General features: G+C 42.8%; 1 protein-coding gene across 1 annotated transcript in view; it reads left to right on the top strand.

Moving 5' to 3' along the window:
- The window catches only part of SH2D4B (SH2 domain containing 4B), a 1,358,492-nt gene extending 1,356,801 nt beyond the window's left edge, over positions 1–1,691 (top strand). Inside the window, exon 15 of the mRNA XM_069610827.1 lies at positions 670–1,691. Within this exon, the coding sequence (XP_069466928.1) occupies positions 670–762 (93 nt within the window). The 3' untranslated portion in view covers positions 763–1,691. The remainder of the gene's footprint in view (positions 1–669) is intronic.
- The last annotated feature ends 12,801 nt before the right edge of the window (positions 1,692–14,492 follow it).

Here is a 14,492-nt window from a genome sequence, read left to right as displayed (position 1 = left end):
ATTTCTTCAAGCAAAGAGTGGGAGGTAGATCCATTCACTCTGCTGGCTCGTCACTATGGAACAGCCTCCCTCTCCTTCTAAGACTTGAGGTGGGTCTTCTTAAGTTCCGGAAACTACTCAAGACCTTCCTTTTCTCTTCTTCCTTCCCTCTCACCCTCCCATGCTAACTGTCCCTCTGCAACTGGGGCCTGGTCCCTTCTGAGTCATGCAGGGGCCATAGCAATAGCTACCAGTCCCCTGAACAACCTCTGCCAGCACTTGCCCTTGGGCTCCCTTTCCCAGACTAACCCATCCCAGTCCTCCCTGTCCACCGCACTCTTCCTTCCTTTCCCCCTTTTTTCCCTGGCACTTGCCACCTTGGCCCGCACAGCACTCCCCATCCCCTTCCCGGGGGGGCACCCCACTCCTGCACTTCCCCTACCCCCCTTGCACTTTCCACCTTGCCAAGCACTTGCACGGTAGGATTGTCACAAGGCCAATATAACTTTTTTGTTGTTCATGATTCCCATGTCCCACCACCCTCCATCTTGTCTTGTAGTGCCTGGAAACACGTGTGTGTATGCGCCATACAAATGTCCACTAAATAAAAATACATGAATAAATATTGCCTTTTACAGGTTCTTCTAACTCCACCTCAATGATAATGTTTGATGTGTTCTTGTTTTGCAGGAAGAGGTTATCACAAGTGCTGGTGGAGAGCTGCTGCTGGAACCTTGTGGACAACACCGATCACCACCTGATTACAGTCCCTTATTTGAATGACACCCTAAGTCATGGGTCAACAAGATCTGGAATATTTGTATGGACAGTTTGACTGCTGCCTTCAATGACATCACTGTTAAATGAATCGAACAAATAATAAAATCCCCAAACTCATAAATAACTAGGCCAGTTGGCGTGGACATAAGTCGTACCTTTACTTGATCCATGGCTTACATTTTCAGCTAATTGATGATGCCATCAATTATTTCAATGTAAGATAAAAATACTATTTGCACAGCAATGTCCACTTAGGAGTGATCCTTGAAAATCTAGTGACAGTCCAAATCCTTCATTTAAAGATAAAGGTTCAGCAATATGTTCATTTTTGGTTGGCGCTGTGGCAAACAAAGAGTGGAAATTGTTATTTCTTGGAATTCCTTACTATTGTATTTGTAAACATTATTTTGTGGATCGCTCACTTTGTTCCAGTTATTTTGATGAATTAAGTCACACCATAATTCTATGTAATGCTCGATCCAAAAAAGACTTGAGAATATTTGAATTATCATTCGTTAATATGGTCAAAACTTCACCAATGTTTATATTTTTAAGAACTCTGCCAACACCTGTTTCACTCTACAACAGTGCTTGTCAAGGCTTTCAAACTTTTTTAGAGTACCTGTTTGATAGTTGTAGTATCTTGAATTCGATCTTCTGTTATTTCGTTGCCATTTTGTTTTAGTTTTGTAAAATATGGTCCTTGTGTTATACTGGTTTGTAAACTGATCAGTTGGTTATGTCACTGGCCTGCTCTATGCACCCGAAAAGACACTGCTTCAGTGAACTAGCCATGACCACTTGGCAACAAAATGCATCCCATTGCTTTCAAAATTGGAAGGTTATGGAGGGGCATGCTCTCAAAGAGTCCAATCTCCTCAAAATGAAACTTCCTTAGTGAGAATGGCTTTTTTAATTCAGTCCTCCTGTTTTGTAATGTGTACATTCACCAGTATGTTACTGATTGCAAGTCATATATGGTGTCATGTGTTGCTATTAATGTATTAAATGTTGAGTATCTCAATACTTGTTAATGAACCGTCTCACCTCAGCTCGTCTGTTTGTCGTGTTACTGAGATGTATTACACTCATTTGTGCCATTTGCACCTTCTGCCAACACTCTGGCAGATCTGAAAGAGAGAGGGTGGGTTAGGGTGGTGTGGAGAGAGGGAACATGCAAAATAGGTTTACTGCTGTGTTGGTGCATGCAGTTCAGACGTAGCTGGGTACTGTTTGTGGACCTGTGCAGAGAATGTGTACAAAGGACCAATGAAGCTGCTTTGGTGTACAGCAAATTTGTGAACATTGGCAAACTGTTCAGAGACAATGCTGCTTCATTGCACTCTTTTGTAGATTATTGGTGAAATGCCATTCATAGCATCCTCACATTAGATCCATATTTACCTTTGATGGCATCTTAGCATGCATCTGAGATAGCATTGGCAAGGTCATGTAGGTATGGCAAATCCAGTTGCATGTGTAAATAACGTACTCATACAGAAAACACTCACCTGGTCATTGTGCACCCAGACCAAACATTAAAGCACTAGCCAATCTGTGAGGATAATGTACACTTTCAACCCAACAGGCGGACTAGCAGGACATTTCTTTAAAATGTGTTTTGCATGTATGTTCAGTGCTTCCACAAACTTCATCAACAGTGGCATTGCAGTAGACAGATTTACAATGGGTGGTTTCTCTAATCACTGCATACCTTCAGTAGCATGAATATGTCTTCTTGTTCATGGAAAACCACTTGAGTGCGGTACATCCATCCAGTCATCTGGCTTAGCATTAAGAAAATAGAGTCAAGCACACCCATTGCACCTTGAGTTTTGGAAGCAGCGTTAGCACATCTTGCTGCTTTAAGGAAAGAAAAGCTCTACATAGTGCATCTCTGGTGCTTGGCTGGAGAGTGTGGTTGGGTTGACTTGGAAGGGCAGAGGCATGGACAGTGAAGTGATATAAACCCTGTCTTGCTGGATTTTTGGCTGGCATGTCTGGCATTGGCTTGGACCATCTGCTGGTAGAAGGAGAGTGTGGGGGAATTTTGGAACCTGTGTCATGTGCCAGGTGGTAAAGACAAGGCCAGAGTTCTGGACTGAGGACAATTTGCTGATCAAGAAGGCTTCTTTCCATTCCATCTGATGTTCAGCAGGTGCCTCAGCCAGAGCAGCAGGTGCTTCTTTCCTGGCCTAAGTTGCCTTGTGTCTTCCCTTTGCAGCCTACAGGTGTGCCTCACAGTCCTTCCTCCAACATTCCCATTTTGATGTTTTGGATGCCAGTAGGCTTTGTAGAATTTGCTTCAATGCCTGGGTGGTCTTGTTAAAAGCCTGCCACAATATTATTCACATTTTAGACAAGCAGTGACTGCCATTGATGGCTTCATGCAAGGCTCAGAAATAGAGCTGAGAACTGGGCAAGTCACCAGGTGCCTTTGCAGAGAAGAATGTGTAGGGTGGAGACCTGGTCTTTTCCAGAAAATTGCATTTTTTCTAACTGGAACTGTGGCAAATCTAGCCCATTAAGGCTTGCCTATTACAGGCCCAGAGGATAGCTCACGTGCAACATGTTACTTTTGGAAACAAGACAGTGCCAAACAGCACAGGTTTAACGCCTGGTCCAAACTTGGAAGCTAGAGTCTTGCATGATGAGTGTAATAAATAACCAATTTAATTGATTTTTAATGGAATGTTGGTGTGAGACTTTTATAGGCTTGGTGTTAAGTACTGTAGACTGATAACATGGGTGTTCAAAGTCTAGTTTCTGTCATTCAATCATCAGTCAGTCTAGGGCCAACCACCCCTTCTTCATCAACCTTCACAGTGTTCTTTCAGTTTTCCCTTTATATCTTATGTATAGCACGACTTGGCACTTTAAATTTGCTTCAAAGTGTGTTAAATGGGTAATGATAAAAAAGGTTGAAGGCAAATGTGGCAGATCAGAATAGTCTAAGGTCTGTAAAGAAGGAATAGATGTGTCTTCTGTGCTCCTCGGAACTTCATGCAGTTAGGCATGATTTGATATGTGGGGTGACTTCTGCTGCTATGTCCTCTGTGCCACCTTTAAGAGGAAGAAGTGGAGTGTCAGTGTGCCTCACTCCATGTGTGTGCAGATATTCAGTAAACAGGCATCTGTATGTTTTCAACAGATGTCTATTGGCACTCATGCCCTTATTTCCGCTGACTTGTGACTCCCTTAAGGCGTGTCTTGCCAGTGAGGGTCATTGCTTACTATTCACATCTCATCAATTCTAGGCAGGATGGTGAGCGGAGCCACACCCTGGAATGTGGGTGGTCTAATGATGATGCTCATCAATGTTGCTGAGCACACACCTTGTCATGTCATTGTCATGTCATTCCACCCATCAACCAGCTCTTCCATGTTGTGAGGGTGCAAAGCTGTGGATTGCTTTCCACAACCTCACCCTCTGCTCTCTGGGGATTTGATCATAAATGACCGTGGTGTTAATGGCTCCTCCTTCAAAAAGCCCTCCACTATGACAGTCATGTCTTCATCTGAAACCTTCCTCTTTTGGGGTTTCCTTTACATGATCCTATTGGAATTCCATGGTTATTGGGACCTTCGGGATAGAAGCAAGGGCTTCATGGCGTTAGTCACAAGCAGCTGCTATGCGCAGATGAGAAAGTGCACAACAGTTGTTAGGGGAGGTGAAAGATGGTAGATTAGGCATTGCACTAAAGGGCAACCACTCATGAGCAACAGGGCCAGAATTCTGTGGTTGGAGTCTCCGCTGTAAGAGATATTTATGTTGGCTGTATTTTTGGTTGGTGGTATTTTTGGTATTTCGTCTTATAGTGGTGGACCTAACTTTAGAGTACCGCCTGATAATTGTTCTTAAACTAAGGTAAGCAAATACTGGACTTACACTCTAAATGATGATTTTATGCCTTTGCATTATTTTATTTATAATACCACATTATGCCCTTTTTGGCTTGCATCTCAGAATACATTTACCATGTAAACCAAATATGAACATTCATTCAGAACCTCTTACAAGAACAACATTTACAGTGACAGTTGCTTTGCATTTTACCACATGTGATTAATGAAATAGCGCCTGTGGTAAAATGAATCTATCACCCGCTCTGCATCTATTTGTATACCAATGCAAGAAACCTGAACAGGGAATAAGTAAACTGAGGGCCCTATTCTCATCCTGGTGTTAAGTACAGAAAATGTTGTCAAAAGGGCTAACAACCTTTTCGGCACTTAAGACTTTTTCTGAAGGTGGCACATTCTTCTGAATTCGGAATATATGCACCACTTTCGGAATACATGTGGTGGTTGCTAGGATGGTTTGGAAACCAACCTAGCAACCACCACATTCGTAACCGGGCTTTTTTTAAGGGTATTCTTGTTGCACTCCTCCTGTTTAATATGTATGCTAAAATAGCTCGCATATATGGTACCATTTTGGTGCTGTTAAACTAGAGGAGTGCCACAAGAAGCCTTTTTTGGTGTATATGAAAGTGTTCATGTACACCCGTGTAGTATATATGAACACTTTCATTTACACCAAAGCAAGCAGCTTCAACTGCTTACTTCGGTGTAAATGAAAGTGTTCATATGCATTGCACGGGGGTATATGAACACTTTCCTGTACACCAAAGTAAGAAGCTTCAACGTTGAAGCGCTCACTTTGGTGTAAATGAAAGTGTTCATATGCACCACACAGGTGTATATGAACATTTTCCTATACACCAAAGTAAGCAGCTTCAACGTTGCCTCCTGCAATGTTGAAGCGGCTCGCTTTGGTGTAAATGAAAGTGTTCATATACACCACAAGCGTGTATATGAACATTTTCCTATACACCAAAGTATGCAGCTTCAACGTTGCATCATGCAATGTTGAAACTGCTTACTTTGGTGTATAGGAATGTGTTCATACACACCTGTGTCCTTGGCAGCATTTTTGTAAGATAACAAATATGTCATTATTTAACAAAAATGCTGCAGAGATTTCAGGATTGCGCCTGTTATGAAAAAAAACAGGCGCAATCCCGATTGTGCACTGTCGTGCACTACGAGGACACCCAGGGCCACTTGAGAATATTATTGGAGCCTGGGCATCCTCATTTGGCGCAGTGAATCATGCTCTTTAGCACGTTCTCTGCACCAAGTTCTGAATAAGGGCCTGAGGCTATTTCACCTTTTTCTTGGATTCTTTATAAGAAGTAAAAAATTAAATATGCAAAATACAGAATGACATGTGCACCTTCTCCAGCATGGGGTCTGGCATGGATTCACATGCTCATGAATATTCCCCGTCGTCAGGCTGGGAATCCTCGGTAAAGAAAAAATCAGTATCAGTTTTGTTTCTGATCTGTCTTTCGTAGTAGTAACCAATCCCTGATCTCTGCGTCATACTGACCACAGCCAATGACTGCCCTCTACCTAAGTCCCGCCTCTGGCAGCCATCTTCAGATTTGGTAGCACGTGAAGTGGCAGTATGACCAAGTGAAGAGCCGCAGAGGGGTAGGCGGGAGGGTTCCCATGTGAATCCATGCCAGACCCATGCTGGAGAACAACAGTTACAGGTAAGTAACTTGTTCCTTCTCCAGCATGGGGTCTGGCATGGATTCACATGCTCATGAATAAAGAATACATAGCAGTACACACATGCACAACCACAGGAGGTGGCAAAGGCTCAACATTAAGCATTACATCAAACTCAACATTAAGCAATTCTTACCTCCTCACCAGGCTCACCTTAGGTGAACAGGTTGCGCAGCACTGCTTGGCCGACCCTGGACTCCTCCCTGGAATCCCGATCGACGCAGTAGAATTTCGTGAAGGTGTGCGTCGACCTCCATGTAGCAGCCCTGCAGATGTCCAGCAAGGGCACACCAGATAGGAACGCCGTGATAGCTGCGATCTCTCTGGTGGAATGGGCTCTCGGACGGCCCGGCAGCGTTCGGTTTGCCAACCGATGACAGTACATGATACAGCCGGAGAGCCATCTGGAAATGGAGGCCTTTGAGAGAGCCTTCCCCTGATTGACAGGTCCAAAGTTCACATAAAGTTGTGACGTCTTCCGAAAACACTTTGTGCGGTCCACGTAAAACTTCAGCGCTCTAGCCACAACCAGCGAGCGCAAAGTCCTTTCGGCCGGCGACGAAGGCGACGGGAAGAAAACAGGCAACACCAAGGGTTCGTTGAGGTGGAAGTCCGACGGCACCTTGGGCATGAAGGAGGGGTGCGTCCTGAGCACTACCCTCGTGTCGTGAAAAGCCAAGTACGGGGGCTTGCAGGAAAGGGCCTGGATCTCTCCCACTCTTCGTGCGGAGGTGATGGCCACAAGAAACGCTGTTTTCCACGACAAGAACTTCAATGGAGCCGAGTGCAGAGGCTCGAACGGAGGTCCCATGAGCTTGGTCAGCACCACGTTGAGCTCCCACGCCGGGGCTGGAGCCTTCACCGGCGGGAACATTCTGAACAGTCCCTTCATGAATTCTTTCACCAGACGATGAGACCACAAAGACGTCCGCCCCGTGGTTCTGGTGTATCGGGAGATCGCAGCAAGATGAATCTTGATGGACGCGTGCGCCAGTCCAGCCTTGGCCAGCGTCAGAAGGTACGGCAGTACCTGGGGAGCCGTAATCCGTAGAGGGATGCACCAGACAGAGAACCTCTTCCATTTGTGTCCATAGCATTTAAGAGTTGAGGACACTCTGGCCTTTGCAAGAACCTCTCTGCAGTCGGCCGGTATGTCGTATCCTCCAAACTCTAATGCTGCAGGAGTCTCACCAGGGATGTCATTTCACCAAAATGCCAAGGATAACGGAAGTGTCATTTTACAACCCTTGACTGCTGATGACATCACAGGAAGTGGTGCAATTTGACCTGCCTCCAAGTGATATTACAGGAAGTGATGGCAAATGACCTTCAGATATTTTAGATGCATCTTGCACCCCTGTTTCCAGGTGCTCTCATTTCAGCCAGATATAAGAACCGAGGCACAGAGGGAGGCAGGATTTGTCCACAATTAAAAATTTGGGGAATTCCATTTCCTGGATTTGAAATGGGGTCTATATGTAAAACATACATAATGCAGTATTTCTGACAGGGTAACGGAAATCTGTAATGCAGGCTACAGCTAGTGTATGAAACATCTATAGATCAATGGACACAGAAGTATGTGTTATCTGTGATGTTGCAATGTTAAACAAGCCAAGAAGGCACTGACCTGGGGAGGCGTGTGCTGCTGCTTGACAAGGAGAATCATACTGCACGAGCAAGGCCTGAAAATTAAATTGTTGACCAGGTTTCAGTATCAATAAAATTCCCTGGTTATAAATGCATATATTATTTAGCTACCAGTATGATAGAAGAAACCTATTAGACTAGTCTGCATGAACAGAGAGGAGTGCACCTGATAATGTTATCTTTGCTGCAGTATAATACCTGGGAAAGTTTCTTTCAATATACCGAAGATCCCCCCATAATTTGAGTTATCTAAGCGTAACACTGGGTACCAGAGGACTTGCAGACTTCAAGGCGGGCACTGCACACTACCCCTTTGTCAGACCTACTGGTGCCCAATGGCGTAGCACAAAATATATATGTATCCCAGGCAGGTCCAAACCACCACGTGTGCAGAATGTCTTCAAAGATTATGCTGCTGCAGGGGCATGCACTACTGCAAGTGAAAGAAGTAAATATGTTTTTCAATCAACGCTTAAATATTTAATGTAACATAGAGAGAAGGGGGTGGTGCCTGGTCCACAAATATACCAGCCAAAACTGGTGGCTGGTGAGTTGTTTTTTTGGAGGGTGTAAATATTTGCCACAAGTATGTGATTATGACTGAGCATAGTGAGGGAGCCTGAACTAACGAAATGGGTTGGGGAGGGCGGGGGCATTCTTCTCCTTCCCCAGAGTAATTGTTTTGAATAATTGTTTAAAATGGTGCATTACAAAGCACACTTTTTGGGAACATTTGCCGGTCCAATAGCACAGCGAGTAGAGTGCTTGCTTTGACATCTGTGGAGAGCCTGCCGACGCTGGTTTGAATCCCAGCAGGGCCAAACTCGCCTTTCATCCTTCCGAGGTCGATAAATGAGCACCACACACCGTAGATCTAAGCAACGCTCAGATGCCTGAGGGTTTGTAGTGCTATGTAAATGCAAAAACAAAAAACAAAACAAACTTTTGGGTAAAAGGCCAAGAATGTGGGTAAAAGGCCAACAATCAGTTGTGTATGGTGTAGGGTAAATCATGAAAAAATAGATGAAAGTCACAAAAAGTGCACAGGGCAGTTCCCAATGCACTATCATGCCAGTCCCTGCGATATATGCCAGTATAAAAAAACATTTGTATGCTGGCTGTGCCCATACATCTCCATGCTGGCTCCACCAACATATGCTAGTATTCCCATATAAGACCATACTTATGTTTGCATTAAGACGTTTTTCTATAGTATCATTACTGGCACTGGGCACAAAACTGGCTCTGCCAATATTTCCAGTACTCCTATGTAAGTACATACCCCCGTTGGTTTGGCCATTAAAATTGACATGTCACAATAGGAAAACTTGTCCAAACTGGTTCCAATGTAAGCCAGTCCAGACCCATAAGTCCAGACCCATAAGAACACTTATCTTGCTTGATTCATCATAGTTGCTCAGTTAATAAAAAGTCATGCTACAGTGAAGAATATACAGGCTGTTACGTCAAAACATCAGTCTAGCGAGGTAACACTACTTATAATGCTTGCTTTTACAAAGATGCTGAGTAATAAATGTCATGCCACAGTAAGCAATGGCTAGACTGACTGCACCAAAATGCCCATCTAGCGAAGGAGTGGTACACATTCAAACACACACTACCACATGTTTGCTCATTCACCCACCAGTCACTCACAGTCACTCACTCACAGCTTCTTTTTGCATGCACTCATTGCATTCTCTTCACAGGCACACACCCACCCACCCAGAACATTCAAAAGTACGTCATCACATCCATACTCATTCACCACCAGTCACTCACACACACATTCTCTTACATCCACTCATTGTATTCTCTAGCCAGGCACACAAGAACATTCAAAAACACACATCACATCACTTCTCATTCATCCACCAGTCACTCACAACTTATCTTACATGCACTCATTGCATTCTCTACACAGACACACTCACCCACCCACCCACCAAAAACATTCAAAAACACATATCACATCTCTTCTCATTCACCCACCAGTCACTCACAACTTCTCTTACATCCACTCATGTCATTCTCTATACATGCACACATCCATCCACCCAGAACATTCAGAAACACACATCACATCACTTCTCATTCACCCACTAGTCACTCACACTTTCTTTTGCATCCACTCATTACATTCTCTATACAGGAACACACCCACCCACCCACACAGAACCTTCATAAAATGCACATTACATCACTTCTCATTCCCCCACCAGTCACTCACACCACCTTTTCCATCCATGCATTGCATTCACTAGACAGGCACACCCACTCACCCAGAACACTAAACAACACACATCACATCACTTCTCATTCACCCAACCACCAGTCACTCACACTTTCTCTTACATCCACTCATTACATTGTCTACATAGGCACACACCCACCCATTCACAACATTCAAAAACACACATCACATCACTTCTCATTCACCAACGAGTGACTCACAACTTCTCAAATCCATGCATTGCATTCTCTACACAGGCACACACCCACACACCCAGTACATTCACAAACACATTTCACATCATATCCCTTCTCAATCACCCATCATTCACTCACAACTTCTCTTACATCCACTCATTGCATTCTCTATAAATGCACGCCCCAACACACCCAGAACATTCAAAAACACACAACACATTACTTCTCATTCACCCAGCAGTCACTCACACTTTCTTTTGGATCCACCCATTACATTATCTACATAGGCACACACCCACCCACCTAAAATATTCCAAAACACACATTACATCACTTCTCATTCACCCACCAATCTTTTACACCTTCTCTTCCATCCACACACTGCATTCTCTACACAGGCACACACCCACACACTCAGAACACTCAAGAACAAACATCACATCACTTCTCATTCACCCACCACCAGTCACTCAAACCTTCTCTTACATCCACTCATTACATTGTCTACACAGGCCCACACCCACCCAGAACATTCAAAAACACACATTCACCCACCAGTCACTCACACTTTCTCTTAAATCCACTCATTGCATTCTCTACACATGCACCCACACAGAACATTCAAAAACACACATCACATCACTTCTCATTCACCCCCCACTCACATGCATACATCTGACACGCACTTCACACATGCAAAACGCACATCATATTACAAAAACAGCCTTCTTACCTTTTTCTTGCAGCTTCGGTCCGTTCTTCCTGTCCGCCTTGTCTCCTCCGTGCTGCTCACAAACAAGAACCAGGAAGCTGCAAGAGCTTCCTGGTTTCCGTATGTGAGTTGCAAGGAAGCCGAGGGAGAAGGGGCTGGAGCTGAACCTGGCATGTGACATGTGCCACATGTCACAGTCAGCTCCAACCCCTGCTGAGTACATCCCTGGCCCAGCTTTCAGCCTGAAAGGTGAGGATGGGCTGGTGGCCCACCAGAGCTGGTGTGGCCTGTCCCTCCATGCCACTGGATGTCCCACTACACCAGGAGCACTCATGTTTTATTTTGGGCAAAAACATGTTTTTTTCATTTTTTTTTAAATTGCAACCCTTGGCAACCCTCAAATTGATGTCCCTGACTCTCACACATGAGTCACACACATAAGTCTCACACCCTTGGTCCTAGTTAAAATTCAGACCTTTGGTAAAATGTGGATGTTGAAATGTGGAGCTACCCTTGTTGAAATTCTGAATACATTTCCCTACACACCCTCCTTTTTTTCTGCTGGGACAAAACCAAAATCACTGCAGGAAAATCAAACATGCGGCTTCAATAAGTAATCAATGTGTGATCTTGGGCATGCAAAATCGATTTTCACTTGATTTTAACAGTTCATCAAATCAAGTGGAGCTATAAGACTCAGACAACATGCAGTTGGTAAAGTTAATAAACAAAAAACATTATATATATTTTATTTTTGTTTAAATATTTGTTTTTTCTTCAGAATTTTGTGCACTTTTTTTGTTGTTGACATTTTTTTATCTCTTATTTTAATGTTCTGATCACCTCTATCTTTTATCTGCTTTTAATTGGTGATCTTCTTTAAGATGTTTGTTTTTTTTGTTTCTACTTATCCTTTAGAAATTGTTTCATATTTACATTTTTATAAACTATTAAAGAAACAAATATTACTTTAAAAACAATCATAATCATATGTCCACATAATTCTGCCAGTGGCATCAGTTTGATCCCAAAAATAAATCTATATTGTAAAAATAATTAAAGAAAATTAAATATGATGTTTAAAAGTGAAGTCAGAAATTGTTCAGAAAATTATTTTTGGTAAAATAAGTTTCATCCTCTATAGGTGGGGTTTTCTTCTGGGGTTATCATCTTCACCTCCTTTTTCAGTCCAGGGGATTTTCCAGGGGACTTCATTTTAGTTTCATCCGCAAGAGGTGTAGGGCTTCCAGGGATCCGGCGTAATGCAACTTCCAGAGTGCTATCGGGATAATCAGTTAATTTCTACAGCAAAGATAAAAACAAACAAATTAAGAACCAAGGATAACAATTCATTCACTCTTCCCTGTTCATTTGGATATCTGAAATCAAAATAAAGTATACATATAAATGCACATTATATACACAATGCAATATAATATAGCGAAGACATTTCTTCAGGACATCTGAAAATTAAGCACACTAATATAACACAGCACTTTTCCAGGCAACTGTTTCAAACACAACCAATTTGAACACAGTATCAGATGGAAATATAATGCAAATAAACTAATCCTCTACCTATTTGTAATACCAATTTCTCTTAGTTATCTATGTATATATTTGTTTACTTGCTGAATACTTTGGGCTCATATTCCCGTTGGTGTACTCACCCGTTGCATCCCTCCTTTTCTCACATATCATTATAAGGATATATGCAATATCTCTACCTTTTTACCCCTTTACACCCCAATTTGACATTTTCAAACTATTTATACATATTTACCTGCTATGGTAAGTCTATTCAATATACAAGCGCTTTATTTTCATACCATTACATCTTTCACTCAGGGCTAGTATCAATTTGCTCTGGCCTTTTCACCTCATGTTTCGGGTGGAAGGTCTTAATCTGATTAACATGGACACATTGTTCTACTGTTAATTCTCTCTGCTCTCTAACAATTCTATAGACCACAGGTGAAACCTTATCTACAATTCTATATGGCCCATGCCATGCTGCAAGAAATGTAGAGTGTTTAGGCTTACCTTTCCCAAAGTTGAATTTGTAGACCTGGTCTCCTACCTCATAATTTATCACAGATATCTTCCTATCGTAATATGACTTTGCAGTGCCAGCTGCCTTTTCCAAGTGTCACTGTGCAGATGCAAAAGCATATTGCAAGTTCTTTCTCAGTTCCTTCACATTTTCATGGATTGTGGATGCATTTACAAGAACCTGTTCATTTGTTCGGTAAAGTAGGTTTTGTGGCAAAACCATTTTCCTACCTGTAAACATTTTGTGGGGTTGATATTTGTCAAATTAGATGACATCAACCTGAGAGCCATTAATACCAAAGGGAGTCCCAGATCCCAGCTAGATCCTGCTTCAGCTACAAACTTTTTCAACATGTCCACTATTGATGTGTTACACCGTTCCATTCCCCCTGAAGAGGAGAGTCGGTGAGAAATATGCCGCTTCCTCTTTGCGGCCAAGATTTGCCACATTTTTGTCATTACTGCACTAGTGAAATGACTTCCACGGTCTGATTCTATTCTTTGAGGTAAACCAAATCTTGAAAAAATATGGTTCACAAGTAAAGTGGGCATTGTTTGTGCACTGCAGTCTGGAGCTGGAATGCACGCCACCCATTTAGACATTAAACAAATGACCATTAACATGTACCTGTTTCCCCTTGCTGATCTTCACACAGGCCCTATAAAATCTACTTGTAGATCAGACCATGGCAGTGTCAAACCGCTTTTCATTAATGCTGCTCTTTGAGCTGGTGACACAGGCTGAATCTGTGCACTCAATAAGCACCCTCTGGTGTAGAGTTCAACATCCTGGGACATGTGTGGGCAATAGGCATAATCTTTTAAAATGTCCAAAGTTTTCTGTGAACCTCTGTGGCCTGCAGTCAGGGTGTCATGAGCATGATGTAACTTCAATCTCTGAAATGACAAAGGCCCTACCCATTGGATTTGGCCTGTCATGGATTCCCTAATCATCAGTCCATCTTGTAACCAAATTATCTTTTTGCTTTTTAATAACACCATCAACTCCTGTTTCCCTCTGCAGTCCTTTTCAGTCAGAGGAATTTGTTCTGCGTCTAGCAAATGGTTGTACATTGTGCCTAAAATAAGGTCCTCCTTTTGTGCCTTAATCAAGTCGTGATCTGAGTATCAAAACTCCATTGTACCACAGGCTGTTCAAACGTTTTCAGAGTTTTGGAGTGTTTTGTCGCATCCACCTGTATTTCCCCAAGCAGGTGTTCAATAGAAAATAACTCCCCCATTTCAGGTCAATTTTTGGATAATTGATCTACCATGTCATTTCTTTCCTTATTATCACCTGGGGTTTTCA

This window comes from Ambystoma mexicanum, chromosome 8 (assembly GCF_040938575.1).
Source record: "Ambystoma mexicanum isolate Mex_15411 chromosome 8, UKY_AmexF1_1, whole genome shotgun sequence".
NCBI classification, from domain to species: Eukaryota; Metazoa; Chordata; class Amphibia; order Caudata; family Ambystomatidae; genus Ambystoma; species Ambystoma mexicanum.
The sequence above is the reverse complement of the archived record's forward strand: the minus strand, read 5'-3'. Positions and strand labels throughout refer to the sequence as shown.